The 16,994-nt window shown below is 44.4% G+C and overlaps 1 protein-coding gene across 1 annotated transcript in view; it reads left to right on the forward strand.

The window, feature by feature from the left end:
* The first annotated feature begins 9,482 nt into the window (after window positions 1-9,482).
* The window catches only part of RNF150 (ring finger protein 150), a 121,544-nt gene continuing 114,032 nt past the window's right edge, over window positions 9,483-16,994 (forward strand). Inside the window, exon 1 of the mRNA XM_071753766.1 lies at window positions 9,483-10,118. Coding sequence (XP_071609867.1) covers window positions 9,653-10,118 — 466 coding nt within the window. The 5' untranslated portion in view covers window positions 9,483-9,652. The remainder of the gene's footprint in view (window positions 10,119-16,994) is intronic.

Genomic DNA, 16,994 nt, shown 5'->3' on the forward strand with positions numbered 1-16,994 from the left:
TTCAAGGAAGATCCAGTTAAAGACATAAAAAACAAGAGAGCAAAATCCTGGGCTCTGATCTTTTCCATGAGCTTGGCATCCCTAGGATTCAGTGATCTTTTCATTCAAATCAGTAGTAAAAATACCATTTGAAGGGGAAATTTTAATATGTGAAAGTGTTTCCTTTGAGCAGCAGCATTGCTTCTAAGAACCCTTCAAGTCATAGATTTGAGCAGCAAATAAAGTTTAAAAGCATATGCAGGAACATCACAAAATGTGCTTAATGTGATGCAGCAGCCCAGCATTTTCACATAACCTGTAAAAATAGAAGTCTGGACGTACTGAGCTTATAAAACTCTCTGTGACAGCACCATCTGGTGCCTTCCAGTAATACTATTTATGCTATTTTTAGGGGAGGGAAAGGAAAGAAATACCTTGTCAACTTTTAAAGCTCAGTTTGGATATAGACAAAGGGGATTTCCCCAGGTCATCTAGTCCAAACCTTGCTATTGCAGCCAATCATTTAATAATTTTTCACATTAGTTTACTATGTCTTCTTTAATTACAGTTAGGTAATTAGAAAATGTCAGAGTTTCGTTAATGAAAAACTTCCCTCCATTTTTTGTGGGTTGTTTTATGTATGATAAACATGCAGATTTTTTTTTAAGTGCAAAATCCTAAGTAGCTTTTTTAATCCCTCTTCCTGATACATCAACAGAGAGTAATCATATTCCCTTTGCCCTTCCCCTTGTTAGCAAGCTTCTAACTTTTTCAGAAGTAATTCTTTATACCCTAGCTCTCTGGCTGTCCTTTACTGCACCTTCTATGAGTGCAGTTCCTCTGACACAGAACTTTTTGAGGTTGTTTAGAGGTGTTTTTGAGGTCATATGTAAGAAGATTTTTGTGCCCTCCCATTTCTGCTAATCCTGTCTGCCCATGCATTTTAAGGCCACATTTGAAGGGGAGTGGAATCATTAATGGGATCTTTGTGACACTGAAATCCTGGTGAACCAGTATCCTGACCAATGACCTTCCAATTAAGGGCAGAAAGCTGAATTTTAGTCTGTAAATTCATGACCTGGCATTATGTACTGTTGAATTTGATTGCATCTCTTTCAGTCAGATCAATAATGTTCTGTATTCTATACACCCCTTTCTCTCTGTTGCCAGTGGCACCTTATTTTATGTCATCAATGAGTTTCCCATTTTGCTTGTGTGCACTATGGTGATTAATGCTGAAGTTAAATGGGATCAGTCCCAGAAATCTCTCTTTGAAAATCTCCATTAGTTACCTCACACATCTGTTTTCAGCAGAATGTATTACTCTCTCCCATTTGGCCAAGTGTCTGTATTTTCTGCCTGTTTGGTGCTGTATGAATGCTCTACTCAAGTCCATCAACAAGGTGGATTAATTTAGGGAAATGTGAATTAATTCAGGTTTATGCTTCCTGTGTGTCAAGCAAGACCAGGAATCTCTGCATATGTCTCTTGGGCCACAGAAATGTGCACAGTATTATCCTGTACCTGTTTTTCATTATAATATTCAGAGGTTTTTTGGTGGAAGCCTTGACAAATCTTAGCATTCCAGTGTCAGCTTCTGCTCTGAGTGTGGCAGCTTTATTTATTAGGAAATTTCAGTTGTAAACAAGCTGTGAATAGCCCCTAGGATGTTGTGGTTCCACCCCCTTGCCTACTCTGCTGGCAATTGATAGCTTCATTTCAGCAAGGGTGAAAGAAATTTCAGGGTGGCCTCTTAAAAGCTGAGACTCCCACTAGAAAATCTTGCAGTGACAATGAGTGACAATGCCACTCAAAACTTGTGGTGGAGCTTTGGCAAGGTGAACATTTTATTTTATTTATCTGCACCCTCTTCTGCTGGTGATTTGCTTAAGGAGTAAGATGCAGGATGCCTCTTGAACTTTGTGTGTCTGAATATTACCTCTTCTGCAAGATATTCACTGCTAAGTTTCACCCAAAATAGTGTGAAGCAGGATTCTGCCACGAGTGGAAAAATGCAGTAATATTTAGTACATGCTGCCCACAAGAGTTTTTCTGTGTTTTTCTGCACAGAAACTGAGCTCTGTATTTCTTTTAGGCACTAGGGAATGGCAGCTTCTTTAGCTGGCAACTTCTGCTCCTAAGATTTCTCATTAAACCACAGAAAATATGAGCCACCCAGCTAGCACTTAGCATGATTCTCTTCATTCCAGATCACACGAAGCTCCAGCATGATACACATAAGATCCCTAAGCCTCTGGAGCAGGTTCCAGTCCTCACACAGCCTTGACTACTACATTTCCAATTTGTCTGCTTTTTTTGGAAAGAAGCTGTGTCATTACAGCTTCTGGTTCTTCACACTCTTTTCCCTGAGAGATGACTCAAATGCTAAGAACCAGCACTGCTTTGGGATTTTACTTCTTGTAGGTTAAAAAATCCTGCCTCAGCAGGGCTGCACTTCACTCTCTGTGTCTGTCAGCACCTGAGCAAGTAGCACAGACACAGAAAATACAAATTTGTGCCTTATCCCACGTGTAAGCTAAATGCTGTCTCCAGTCAGTCTGGCTAATACTAAAAAAAGAAGATGAAGACACCTGGAGGTGATGCTCCAGTAGTTCCCTCCCTCCCCCCCTGCACTGCAGGCTCTGGAAGACAGATAATAACAATATCTTGTTAGGGCCTGGTGAATCTTTGATATATTTGGTGACATGTGCTCTGCCTTAGGAGGAGGCAGGTAGGAGAGGAGCAGGAAGGTGAGCACAAGTTCAGGAGAAGCTGCCTGGTTGGGATGGCAGGAGGTACTGGCTCACATCTTGGCTGCCCTGAAGAGCTGGGGTTGAATTTTGTTGGTTTACTTTTTCTCCAATTAAGACATTTAAATAAGGACCTTTAAATAAGAGCAAGAAAAATAACCTAGTAGCAGGTGAACACTAACTTTTAAATATTTTTTTCAGTGCAAAGGAAAAGCCAATGTTTTGAGTGAGGGCTGAGTAAGCCTCTACCTGAGATAACTGGGAAATGTGGAAAATGCTAAAAGTTTAGGACAACTGAGTAGGCTATTACAGAAGAGACAGAAAAGCAGAAAGGAAATGTGTTTCTTTCAAATATTCTTTATTTTTGAGAAGCTGTAATAGAAGAAGGAGCAGGCAGAAAGTTGTTCAGCAGCACCAGTCTCCTGGGTTTTTGAAGTTCATAAAAAAATCTGTATTACAAAAGCAGACACTAAACAAATATGATAAGACAAGGCAATTTTTGCTTCTGGGACACAAGGAACACCATCTCACTATGAAAACTTAATAAAGATCAAACAAGATAAAGGTCCTTTCAACTCTTTTAATATTTTTTTAAATGAAAATGTCACTTTCCCTATAAATTCCACTGAACTTTTCTTACAGCTCCAGCCAGGAGTTTATCTTGGCTGGAACACAGCTTTTCCTTAAATTTTACTCTGAAGATTTTTTTTAGACCATCAGAGCATTGTCAAGAATATTAAATTGACCCAAGTAAATGAAACCAGAACTGCACTAGCAACTCCAGTAATTCAGTGTTACAGAGGAATGAAGCAGTCTGCCAATCTAAGGCAGGATTTTGTGATGAAGTGACCAGCAATGTAGCTATTAGCACATGAATAGGAAGATGGATGGAGTATTAACAATGCCAGGTCAAGAAAAGATGTATTGCACAATTAACTCTCTAAATTAACTAACTTGCCAGGTGTGGTTTTTTTTTTTTCTAACTATTGGCAGCACATGGGTGAGGCAATGGTATTCCTTTATTCTTTGTGTAGTCATCCTGGTGGTAACAAGTCTTCTGTGCTTCTCCAGCTGGAAACAAGAATCAGTTTCAGTCTCCTAGCTAGGGAAGGAAAAAAAGGACTCATTTTCCTGAGCACCTGCAGAGAGATAGGATTTCAGTCAACTTTCCCTGCTGTCCATCAACACCAAGCAGCCTCCAGGATGCATTGCAATTAGCTCTGAACCCAAGCCTCTCATTCCTGCCCCTGCTGGGGTCCTATCCCTGTGGGATTCATCCCACTCCGTGCAGAGGGAACTGAGCTGCTGGCTGAAACCTCCAAAGGGAACAGAGAGAGGGGGGATTTCTCCCTTCATCTCTGGTGTGTGTTTTTCAGCAGTTTGCTTTTGCCTCTGCCCAGCTCAACACAGGATGACCCCTGGGGGCAGCTGGGTCCTGTGTACAGGAAAGCATCAGGTTTGTATGCTTTTAATTCCTTGCTGGGGGCTCTTTCCATTAATGGTAAAGACAGCCTATGTGCATGGCTTAGGTTTTCTCATTACCCTGCAATGCCATTTTCAGTGTTTTGGATTAAGATTCCTGACTGCCAGGTAAATCCCTACTTCATCAGAATTTAGGCAGCCTGGAATTTAGGCTTAGGTATTAAACCTTTTGCCACTTTGCCTCTTGGCAATGATCATCCCAACAAACCAGCAGGAGATTCCCTAACAGAGTGGTTTACAATCTCAGGAGATTTCCTCTAATTTAACTGAAGCAATTCCTAGCAATTCCCTTAGAGATAGTTGGAAATTTGGGGTACAGACACACAATCCTGCACCATCTAAGCATAGCAAGTTACCTTTAAAACAGAAAGGAGGATAAACTAATGAATTTTACCTTGTGAGAGTGCAATCTAACAAAGTATTGTGGCCCATACTAGAGGCAGTCAGAATACCTAAATCCAGCTTCTGAGTTTCTGTATCTCAAGAGTCTGGAGCTGGAATTCCCTACATGCCCCTTCTCTTCCACTGATTGACCACATTTTGCACACTGGAGTTTGAATATGATGGTCTTGTAACTTTCTAGAAGGTGTAGTTCAGCTGAAGTTATTCTTATTTCACAAATATGGAAAGCAGGGGGAGAATTTGTAATATATTAAATTATAATATTATTAAAGTCGTACATAACATGAAAAATTACATTCCTCACCCCAATGCTACAGATGTAAATTGTATATAATGTAAATTATTTTCAGTAGCATATAAAAAAGTAGATTTTGCTTTTCAGTGTAATCCAGGCAAAGTAATTTGTGATCATTCTGGGCGAGTGCCTTGCACACTTCTGTGGAGACTGGAAAGGGACAAAAGTCACAGGCTTTGGTTTTATTGAACAAGAAATCATAGTCTAGAGTGGTGGCAAACATCTTGTTGGACTGAGAGGAAATTTAGAGAGCTTTGGTTGTTCACTGAGGGTATGGTGGGTTTGAGCAGAACAGAGCTCAGGGGGCCAGGAAAAGGGAGAACCTCTGATGTTCCTATGAAAATAAATAAATAACATGTGAAGAACCATCAGCTATTGAACCCCCATCAGCTATTGCACTAAACTGGGTATTAACCTAGCATTAACCTAGTTAAATGTATTTCAGTGTTTAACAGCAAAAATAACTGAACATTCTGTGGTTTTTATACAGGGGTACTTTTAAGGTGAGAAGCAACTACTAGGTTGTAATTTCATTGTGATGAATTTAATATCTTGCTCTTAAATAAAGCATGCTCTCCAGTGGGAGTTTTGTTGTTGTTCTTGTATAATTTGAATATGAGTAGATTTTCTTTCACATCCCAGGACCATCTCACTTTTGAATTTTCTCCAATGGGCAATCAGTGTTTAATCAGCTACTTTTACCATAAATTGTGCTGTCTAGTTTAAACTTTGGGGGTTTTATGCCTTCATCCATGAGCTTAAAGAGCCTATTAGTACCTGCTGTTACATCCCTGTGGTGGTACTCAAAAAATAGGATCCTATCACTTCTTTTCTTGAAATGTGTAATAGACTGGGCACCTGGAATCTCTTCCTGAAGGGGAAACACTTCAAACTAATTTTAGGGCTCTTTTCTCAACCTTCTCTATTATTTCAATATCCTTTTTAAATTGCAGATACCAAAACTGGACAGCTTCCAGCATCTGTTTCTCTGATGCTTCAAGTGGAAAGAAAATCCTTTTCCTACTTCCACTTTTTCTCCCTCTTTCCCTGAGTGTGTAGCACAATTCCTTCCAACTCTGACCCCCCAAATCCTTCCCTCTGTGCAGAGTAAACCACACACTCCCCAGTTCTGCTCCTGACTGGCTGGCAGTTTGGGTCACCTGGAGTCATATTTTTGCATGGAGCAAATATGAAAATACTGTTATAACATATTACATATATGCTATAATAACATACCATTATAACATATTAAAACACATTCTCTTCCAGCTGAGCTCAGCTTAGCTGAGCCTTAACAGGTTCCACGTCCATGTGTCAGTGAATAACACATTTCCAAACCTGCCCATGGGTGTGTAACTTTACTAAACACACTGATAGTTTCCTCAGAAACACATAAATCACATTTGCTTGGGAGGCCACTTTCCATAGAGACAAACTTTATCTGTACATTGCATTTTTTCTGCCTTGTTTTTCCTGAGGCTGATTAAAATTAGGTCTGTGACTACCAAGTCACCATAATTAGTTTTTCTGGGTCTTACCAGGAAACTGAATGCTCAATCTTTCAATATTTTCCTGTCATACCAAGATTTACGTGAAGAAGCATCAGAGAGCTGCCCACTCCTTTGGGGTTCACACGTGCCATTTTTCTGAGTCTGTTTTTTGTATATTCTGTGTTTCTTAATCTCTTTGTTATGAGTCAGTAATCTAGCAAACAGGTCCTCCCTTTCTTTCCAGATATAAATCTGAAATATTTCTTCACTTTTTAAGTTTTTCTGCTTCTTCTTCTACTAATACTTCTTACTCTTCCAAATAACAGATGCTCTATTTGCTGTAGCCCCTCCTGACACAGATTTTCCCTTTATGGCTTTTACTTCTCTTATGAAATCTCAACACTTTCTGATTGATGTTGATCACCATTTACTTTTGTTTCTCAATGCTAGTTCTACCTGGTAGGCTTTTCCTCTTAGTTGCTTCTCCAAGAGTGGGTTTTCAAAGATAGTTTTTCTCTTGTTTGAAAGAAGACTTTTTTAGCAAGCCACCACGTTTCTCTGTAACATCTTTGGTTTAATTCCCTATTCACCTATCCATGCTTCTCCCAAATTGACTTTTTTCACCTTCCAGGATATAGCCTTTTCAGTGCAGCATGGGTGTGTGTAAAATATGGTTAAGGCTGCTTAAAATATGGTTAACTGCTTGCTTAGATCAATGACAACTATGAACATAAGCTGGAAACAGGCAAATATTGACAGTAGTGAAGTATTCAGGCATCTCATCTCCATGAAGGAGAATGGCATTTCTAGCAGATATTTTAATAATGAGGGGGATAAAATATGTAAGATCTATTAATCTTGTGAGACATCCTGCTCTACTGAATGTTTTTGTGGAAAAACAGCATTTTTACTACTCACACAGGGATAGACAGTCAGTTGCCTTTTGAAAGGCATTGGAGTTTTGACCAAAACTCTCTTAGGATGCTGTAGGCATTAAAATTCCCCAAATCTGGGCTTTCACTGAGCCAAAATTAAACGATTCTTTTCTGCCCATGACTGTACAGTGTTTCTAGAGGCTGCTTTGTCATTCTCTGAGGTTTCACCTTTGAGGTTCTCATTGTTCCCATCAGCATCATCCAGGTGGGCATAGTAAGAAATTTACTTGGTTTGTATTTTAAAACCTGATATACAAGCAATTAAAATTGGCTGCTCATGCTTGGACAAGTGTGTGATTTGCTGGGTAAAAAAATGTCTGGATGGCTGCCCCCAGATAGTTGCTGTGAGTGGAGTTAAATCCAGCTGGGAGTTGGTCACCAGTGGTGTTCCCCAGGACTCTGTGTTGGGGCCAGTCCCATTTAGTATCTTTATTAAGTTTAGTACTAAGTTTAGTATAATTATTAATGATTTGGATGTGGGGATTGAGTAGATCCTCAGTAAGTTTGCAGATGACACCCAGCTGTGTGGGAGTGCTGCTCCTCTTGAGAGAGGGACCTGGTCAGGCTGTATTTAGTGGGCTGAGGCCATTTGTATGAGGTGAAATAAGGATTAAATAAGGTCCCATGCTTGAGTCCCAACAGCCCCCTGCAATGGGGAAGAGTGGCTGGAAAGATGCCAGGGAGAGGAGGGCACAAAAATGGTGAAGGGTCTGGAGAATGAGTATGACAAAGAGCATCTGAGGGGACATTGGGGTCGCTTAGCCTGAAGAAAAGGAGGCTGAGGGAAGAGCTTATTACTCTCTACTCCTACCTGCAACGGGGATGGATGTCGTCAAGTGGGGGTCAACCTCTTCTCTCAAGTAGTAAGTGATTGGGCAAGAGGAAATGCCCTCAGGTTGTGCCAGGGCAGGTTTAGATCGGGTATTAGGAAAAATTGTTTCACTGAGAGTGTTGTCAAGCACTGGAGCACCCAGGGAAGCGGTGAAGCCACCATCCCTGGAGGTATTTCAAAGCCGTGTAGATGTGGTGCTGAGGGACGTGGTTTAATGGTGGACTTGGATTAGCAGTTGGGTTTGGTGATTTTAAAAGCCTTTTCCAACCAAAATGATTCTATGACTGTAACATCCACACCTGCATTTAACTTACAGCAAACAGGAAAGGCCAAAAAAAAAAAAAAAATTCACAGTTAAAACTCAGGGATTGGAGGTGTGACCGGCTAAACTCCTGGCACCAGGGCTCCCAGGGCCCTGAGCTACCCCCGGCCCCAAGCCCCCAACCCCGATCCTAGTCCCCAGTTCCCAGTCTTCAGTCCTCAGTCCCAATCCCTAGTCCCAGTCCCTGGTCTCCAGTCCCCAGCGCCAAGCCCCCAGTCTCCAGTTCCAGTCTCCAGCCCCAGACTCCAGCCCCAGTCCCAAGCCCCCAGTCCCAAGTCTCCAGTCCTGCCCCCAGTCCCAAGCCCCAGTCCCAGTCTCCAGTCCCAATCTCCAGTCCCAAGCCCCAGTCTCTAGTCCCAGCCTCCAGTCCTCAGTCCCAGCCCCCAACCCCGATCCCAGTCCCAGTCCCAAGCCCCCAGCCTCCAGTCCCCAGCTCCAAGTCCCCAGTCCCAAGCCCCCAGTCTCCAGTCTCTAGTCCCACTCCCCAGTCCCCAGTCCCAGCCCCAGTCCCAGACTCCAGTCCCCAGTCCTAGTCCCAGTCTCACTCCCCAGTTCGCAGTTCCCCGTCCCCGTTCCCAGTCCCGGTACTGAGGTACCGGCGGTTCCCCCCGCACTCCCTGCCCTCTCCCGGCAGATGGCGCCACCGCCCCGTGCCCCCCCCCCCCCCCCCCGGGTCTCCCGGGGCAGCTCTACCCCCCCCCTCTCTCTCGGGCCGCGTCGGGTGCCCGCGGGGCCGGGCCCGCAGCGGGAGCGGTTCCAGGCGTTAACTGCGTGTGTGGAAATCCCCCCCGCACCCCCCGCCTCCTCCACGCCTTCCCCGCCCGCGCTGCCAGCAGCGGGGGAGGCAGCTGTGCGGGGAGGGGAGAGAGGGGCAGGAGGAAGCCAGGCGGCGGACGAGCGGGGGGTGGGTGGGGGAGAGGAGGAGGAGGGCGGAGACGGGGCCAGCCCGAGGAAATCAAACGGCTCCGACATGAATTAGGCTGCAGAGGGGAGGGCCCCCCTCCCCCCCTTCGCTTCCCCGCACGGAGCCCGGCGGGAGCAGCACCGCCCCGCACGGAGCCGGCTGCTCGGGGCACGCCACAGGCGCACGCACACACAGACAGGCGGCGGCGGGGGCGGGCCGGGCCGGCCGGGGTTCGGGGGGGGTGGGGGGGGGACCCGGCAGATGAAGATGGCAATGTCTGTGATCCAAGCCTGCCGCAGCTTGGCTCTCTCAACATGGCTGCTGTCCTTTTGTTTCGTGCATCTGCTGTGCCTGGACTTCACCGTAGCCGAGAAGGAGGAGTGGTACACGGCCTTCGTCAACATCACCTACGCCGACCCGGCGGCCGGCAGCACCGAGCTCCGCAGCGAGAAGAGCGAGTGCGGGCGCTACGGCGAGCAGTCGCCCAAGCAGGACGCCCGCGGGCAGGTGGCCGTCTCCGCTTCGCCCGCCGACCGCTTCGCCTGCGACCCCGGCACCCGCTTCAACGCCCCGGCGCCCGGCAAGAGCTGGGTGGCCCTCATCCCGCGGGGCAACTGCACCTACAAGGACAAGATCCGCCACGCCGCCGCCCAGAACGCCTCCGCCGTGGTCATCTACAACATGGGCTCCAGCAACGCCAACGAGACCATCACCATGCCCCACGCAGGTGAGCCCCGGCACCCTGACCGCGCTCCACGGGTGCACCTCGAGGTGCTGCGCTGGGGTGGGTGGGTGGGTGGGCGGCCCTCGTTTTTTTCCCCTGCGTGCTGGCCCCGCACCGCTGCTCCGCATCCTTGGGGAAGGTGTCCTTGCACCTCCCGACAGGGAGCGGGGTGGGCTGCGGGCCTCGCTGGGTGGGGGCTGCCCATCCCGGGGGGCGTGGAGCAGCTCTCCTTGCTGCCACGGCGAGGGAAGGGACGGACATGTTGCCAGCGGCGATACACGCTGGTGCTCCAGCGGTGGAAAGTTTGGGAGATGTAAAGTTTGCGAGTTGTTAGAGGAATGGATGGGACCCTGAGCCCTCTGTGGGTTTTGTTGTGATCTGAGGATCCTCTGGCAGGTGCCGTGGGGGGGTGAGGTGTGACTGAGACCTTGAGAAGGGAAGCACCGTGTTCGTGGTGCTGGTTTATCAAGGAGATGCCGTAAGGCTGGGAACACAGCGTCCACTGTCTCGGCTCTGGGAGTGTGGGATCAAATAGAAATGCTGAGTGTCTGGTTTGGTGAGAACACGAGAGAATTCCTCCAGAACTGTGGAGAGGTGTTCACTCTCCCCAGTGAGTACTCGGATGGAACTTGGGCTCGGTGTCGCTCGGCTCTCACCATGTGCTCCTTAACTAGAAGAGAGCAGAAATCGAGTCATCCAAACGACCCAAACCTTGAGTTATGCCCGCAAACCCCCCTGGTGTTTGTAACAATGTTTCATCTGAAATAAATGTTTTAAAAACAGATGACCAGATTTATATTTAGGGACAGTGTTTTCTGCCAGGGGCCACTGGGCTTTGATACCAGCAGCCTGTGCCATGGAGACTAAAATGCCACCTCTTGTGAAATCTCAGTTTGGTTTGCATCCAGTTAACTAATCATGCCCAGCTGTTTGATGCTGGTTGACTCTTAGCAGAGTTAGGAGTAAACTGAAACACGAGCTGCAAAACAGGATGTTATTCCACTGACATTTAAATTTTATACAGTAAACTAGCATGGATGTGCTAAAGAAGACTTTGTTGCCTAACTATAATGCTTTAGTACTGTTGATCTGATGCAAAAGTGCTGCTTTTGGAACCTCTGGTGAAGAGCCTTTTTAAGAGTTTAACCATTTCTTTGGGGAAGGTCATTTTGCTTTCGAAGGATTGTGGTGGAAGAAGGGGAGTTTTTAGTATTTTTCTATTGGTTTTGCACAACAAGCAACTTATCCCCTCTTCTTAAAACTGTTCTTCATAACCTGCACATGGGTTTGTAGCTGGTCAGACTATGTTTTGTGGTACTTAAGGTATCACATTATTTACTCAGCAGCATAAAGTAGTAGGAGCTTGGCATACTCACACACCCCTAAAGTAGAGCCCAAGCTGTTTCAAAACCTAAGATGCATCACTTGCTCTTGTCTAGTGAGTTTCTCTAAAACTGCCAACATGTTGGATCAATTAATGGTTTGCCTGTTTTTAAAGTATGCACTAAGCTGGTTTCCCACACAAATGGTGTTTTATTAAGAAACAGTGGGAGTAAAAAATATGTCCAACCTTTTAAAATGTTAGAGCTTTTGTTTGTTCTAAAGTCTGCAATGAAGTAAGCAAGGAATCTTTCTTACTGAAAGTGGCCTCAGCTTTCAAAAATATGAGCACTGTATCACATATCTTGGGGGCAGCTTCTTTTATGTCATATGACTCTTTACAGTTTATTCTAAGAATTCTTTTTGAGTACTGAATTGATACCCAGCAGTGTGATTGCACAGTACCAGAGGCTGAAATGAAAGGAAACTTGCAGAAAATAATCTGGACTTGTTGAACATGATTAGTGAGACTGGAGGGCTTTGCTGATTGACTGTATGAAACTCTTTTCATTTTAGGGAATTTGTTCTGTGAAGTTGAAAAATTATTGCCCTCTGTATAATTAAAACTCAGAGGAGTTTTAGAGCCTAAGTCTGCTGGGAGAGGAGGAAAATTACTACTCTTAAACAAACATTTGACAAACTAGCAGAGGTTCAGAACCAGATTATTTTTACTCTTTCTATTGTACCCCATTTTGCTGGGGAAAAGTGAATTTATAAGCTTGTCCAATTGCCTTTCTGACTTGTAGCCTTCTGTGTTAGCTTGGTCCCAGGCTAAATGATAGCACAAGGTTCCAGGGAAGAATGAATCAGGTTTGTGAGTTCAGCAGCATCTGTGGTGCTCTACCCACGTCAAATCCTGGAGTGGGAAGACGAAAATTCCATCTTGGAAATACTTGGGGGGTGGGAAGGGAGGGTGAAATATGACCTAAAAAGCAATTTAAATGTCGAAAGAAATACGATGTTACTCCCTTTTTTTACTCCTTTTTTTTTCTTTTTTTTTTTCCCCTCCAACAAATATTTTTTGAGGTTTCATATAAGCTTAAATAAACTCTTTCTATACAGAAAACAGCACATGCTGTTGCATAACAATGTGGCTCCTGTCCTTACTAAAGAACTATTACTCCTAAGGGAGCTGTTTCTTTTCCTTATGCACATTCTTCTCATCCATGTGTTTTGCCTTCTCTTTTCATGTCGTTTTATCTTTGTCCTTTTTTTTTCTGCATCTCACCCCCACTCTCATTCCTCATCTCTGTCCCTGTGCTTTCATTCCCTCTCTTCACCACATTTCTGTGCTACTTCATAGTGCATTGCCCTTGTCACTTTCTCTCCAAAGCTCCCTTTCTCCTGCCAAAAGTCTTACTTCACAGCTGTATGTTTAATTATATTTCCTGTTTTCTGGGAGTAGACATGCCAATGACCTTTTGCTAGCAGAGTGTGTCCTGATTTTAATATCTATAGGCAACGTGTAGCAAGATACTATTCTTCAGTTTGAAGGAGAAATGGTAGGAGCTCCCTTCCCCCCCCCTGTCCCTCCCACCCCCAGTCAAACCCAGGGTGGTATTCTATTGACTCCTCTTGTGGAAATCTTCCAGTCCAACTTTTTCAAGATTTATTTATAGTTCACCAGACAGAGAACCAACAGTGTTCATTTTGAACCAGTTCAGTCAGTGCATTGAAAGCTTTTGCTTTCAGGGAGCCTGTTCTGAGGTCACTGCTTGCACATCCAGCAGAGTGGGATGGAGTTGTGACATCTGTGTTCACAGGGGACGTGGAGCTCTGGGGTTCTCCTGCTCGAACACCCTTGGCTGCTGCATCCTCTGCTCCAGCCTTTGCAGAGCAGCATCTTTGTTTTGGTTGGCTTGGTAAAGGAGCTGGGAATCAAACTGTGTTTGCTTCTTGACCAAGTATGTTTTAAGCAGAGAAGCATCTAGAATTCCTCTTTCAGATGCCTTACATTTCTCTGGAATCAACTTTTCTAGTAGAAAAGTAAAAATACAGGGGATGCTCTTGTAGAGGATGCTCTTTTTCCTACAGAAAAAGCCATGATCTTAGCTAGGGTTTCTGATGGGTATTTTGTCTTGCTCAGAACAAATTAGTTGCTAATTAGGTTTGAAGAGGCTCTAGCTACTGTGTCTCCATTTCATAAGTTAGTATTAATTGGAAGTTGTCTTACTGCCTGTTGTAGCACATGTCCTAATGCTCCCTCTGAGCTCTTAATAGATGGAGTGACAGAGCCTTCCAGAAGATGATTCACAGTGAGAACTTTCCTTTCTCCAGGTCTTGTTTGAGGGAACTTGGGTTGACCACTTAATACTTGGGTTATGTGCTCAGTAGTGGTGTTTACTGAGACTTACATGTGATTCATACATGGGTAAAAAGCAAATCTTGAGTGTTCAGTGCAGTTTTGTAACATTCAGTTTGAATTCTGGAGTGTATCAGAACAGCACACGAATGGCTGTGATTATCTGAAAGTAAACTACATCCTAGGTATTTTGCACCAGAAGCATGTGTGAGGCAGGAAGTTTTGCATTCCCCATATTCTGCTTTTCCAGTGCATTCCATCACAATTTTCCAGTCACGTGCTGCACACATGAGAGCCTCTTTTAGATGCCTCAGGTTTTATAATGGCTCACACACACTGGCAGCAACTCTCAGATGTAGCTTTAAGATATGGATCTCATATGTGGGCTAAGATGACTCCAACTTCTTGCCTCCCTTTTTGGTCCTCAAGTGCAGCCTGTGTGCTCCAGCCTGCATGGCTGTGCCATTGCAAAGCCAGGTGTGTCCCTCCCAGCATCCTGTGGATCTGCACATTCAGTTCAATAACACTTTCTCCCCTTCTACTCGTATTTTTGTTCCATGATCAGTGACTGGTCTTACCTTTTACATATTTCACAATGTGTTGGTAATAATTTTGACTTTGGGCTTCCCTGTAGTTTTGTATTAATGTGCAAATTAAACACTGAAGTTGAAGATTTCTCTCTTTACAGACTTAATTCAATACTGTTTCTACATTTGTTCCTCTACTAAAACAATTGTCTTCCTAAACTCGTGTTGAATTCTAATGAGGAAAATGTGCTGACAGCATTCACATTAGATTTACATATGGATAAGTGTGAATTAATCAAGGGTTGGTTATTTCAGGTTTCCAGAGCCTGCTATAATTATTTTCTGTTCCAGGCACTCAGGATCCATTCCTAACAGAAACAAACTCAATGCAGGAGGGAGATGGAGATCATAGAATCATAGAATTGGCTGGGTTGGAAGGGACCTCAGAGCTCATCAAGTCCAACCCTTGATCCACTCCCGCTGCAGTTCCCAGCCCATGGCACTGAGTGCCACATCCAGGCTCTTTTGAAATATCTCCAGGGATGGAGAATCCACCCCTTCCCTGGGCAGCCCATTCCAATGCTTGATCACCCTCTCCGTAAAGAAATTCTTTCTGATGTCCAACCTAAGTGCATCTCTGAGCTTTATCTGTTATGAAACTGAGGCATGGTTGGGTTGTGCTGCCATTCTTAGGAACTTGGAGAAGCTCCTGGATGGCTTTCAGCAGGGTTTTGAAATTTGGCTCTTGATATTAATCAAAATCAAGCATTTATAACCCAGAGTAGAGCCAGCGGTAATGCTGACGAGCAGTCCCACCCCATTCAGTGTGAGCCCCATTTCTGCATGCTGGTTCTGCTCTGGATGTCTTCAGTTGTGCCAAGTGGTTGGGGGACTTGGATGTTAGACACCTGGTTTTACTTCACTTGAATTCGTAGGGATAATTTTGACCTATGAGGTTTAGAGCAAGAAAATAATCTTAGTCTCCAGTACTGCTTGGGACAGCCTGGGACACTGAGTTTTGTCATTAGGTGAGACACTTTTTGCCTTGTTGAATCTCACATCTTTCAACCTTGGGACCACCTTGTGTATCTCCTTCAGAGCTGTTGCAGTCAGTGGAGGAACAGTGAATCTGCTGAGCTTTGGCTCAAGTTGTAAGGTACAGCTTTCTCTCCAAAGTGGTGAAGTACTGATTCATTGAAGTTTGCACTGATCTTCCAAGCCATCTGCTTGCAGAGCAGTTAGATTTTTGTATGCTCTTTGGTTATATGCAGCATTTGTTAGCCATGATATTCATACAAGTGCTGTCTTCAGATCTCTGTTGTAAGAAGGGACACATCAAGAAGAAAATCTCCCTCAGAAACAAATCTGTATCACCATTGATTCTAATTTTTGCCTGGTAATCTGAAGCACCTCCTTTCACTATGCTGTCCTGAGGAGAATGGCTTGCTTTTGTTTAAGTGATGGTTTGCTTTAGTCCCATTGTGTTTTTTTCTTTGAACTTGTTAGCTTGGGTTGTTAAAATACTGTGGCAGTCTGTCACTGGTGTTAACTTTATTGTAACTAACTCATGCAGATATATTTCTTTGCTGCCCTCTTCATGGCACATCACAGAGCACAGGAAGATTTTTGGCAGAAGGGGTGGGAAACCTACAGTTAGTTCAGTGTTGGCACTTTAAGAGTCTCTTTTCCTGGTAAGAGGACATTTCTACTTTTCCCATATAAGCAAAGGACTAAAAGAACTCATTTTTTGCTCATTTTTTGCTTGTTTGATGGAGCCCATAGTTCATTGTCATGTGAGCTGACTGAGTTTCAAGTGACCTCTGCCTCTGTACATCACAAGCCAGGCTGATGAAGAGTTTGACCTTTTTTAAAGGTATAGCCCAGTGACTTCCCAACAACTTCTGCATAGCTGACCTGCACAGAAATAGCATTCATTTCAAAATAAGCCCTTTCACTTGCATTTGAGTACTAGTCACTTGATGACTTCTGTGCTGCAGAAGGGAGTGAACAATACAATCATTGACTCGTATAGATCAGATGTAGAAAAATCTGAGTAGTCCATGTAATTTCTCAGTTTACCAATGCAGAAGTGCATTCAGTTTTACCTGCAGCATGTCATCTGCTGCTGACACAGTGCTTATTCCCTAGTGTCATGCCTAGGAAGGATTGCTGGAAAGCTTTGGAACCAAGCACAGTCTCTGTAAGCTGCAGAGGGGTGCTGAGGCAAGAGACATAAAATATAGGAGGCTATTAAATAGTAATTCTATCTCTTTCAATAATATTTACTTCCCATAACTTCCACAAAGTCATCTTGGCAGAGGCATAACTGCTAAAAGATAAGATTTAAACCCAACTGTATCGATTGTACCACAGAGTTTGAGGAAGTACATGGCAGCTGCAAGAAGAAAGAGGAGGCAAAGTATTCTGTAACTGGTTATGTTCAAACAGATTTTCTCTGTGTCTTGATTCCATAGGTTCCTGTGTCTCGATTCCATAGCAGGATGTGACCAGGGGCTTCATTAGTGCCCAGCTCTCTCCTCATTTCTCCTCATCATGTCCTGATTTCTCCAGAAGAGAAATCAAGATGGAGAGGCCACAGGTCCTGAATGTGGGTGAGAAGGGGTCAAAGATCCCCCAGGTTACCCAGTTGGTTCTTGAGGATGTTTCAGT

The sequence above is a fragment of the Heliangelus exortis genome, chromosome 10, assembly GCF_036169615.1.
Source record: "Heliangelus exortis chromosome 10, bHelExo1.hap1, whole genome shotgun sequence".
NCBI classification, from domain to species: Eukaryota; Metazoa; Chordata; class Aves; order Apodiformes; family Trochilidae; genus Heliangelus; species Heliangelus exortis.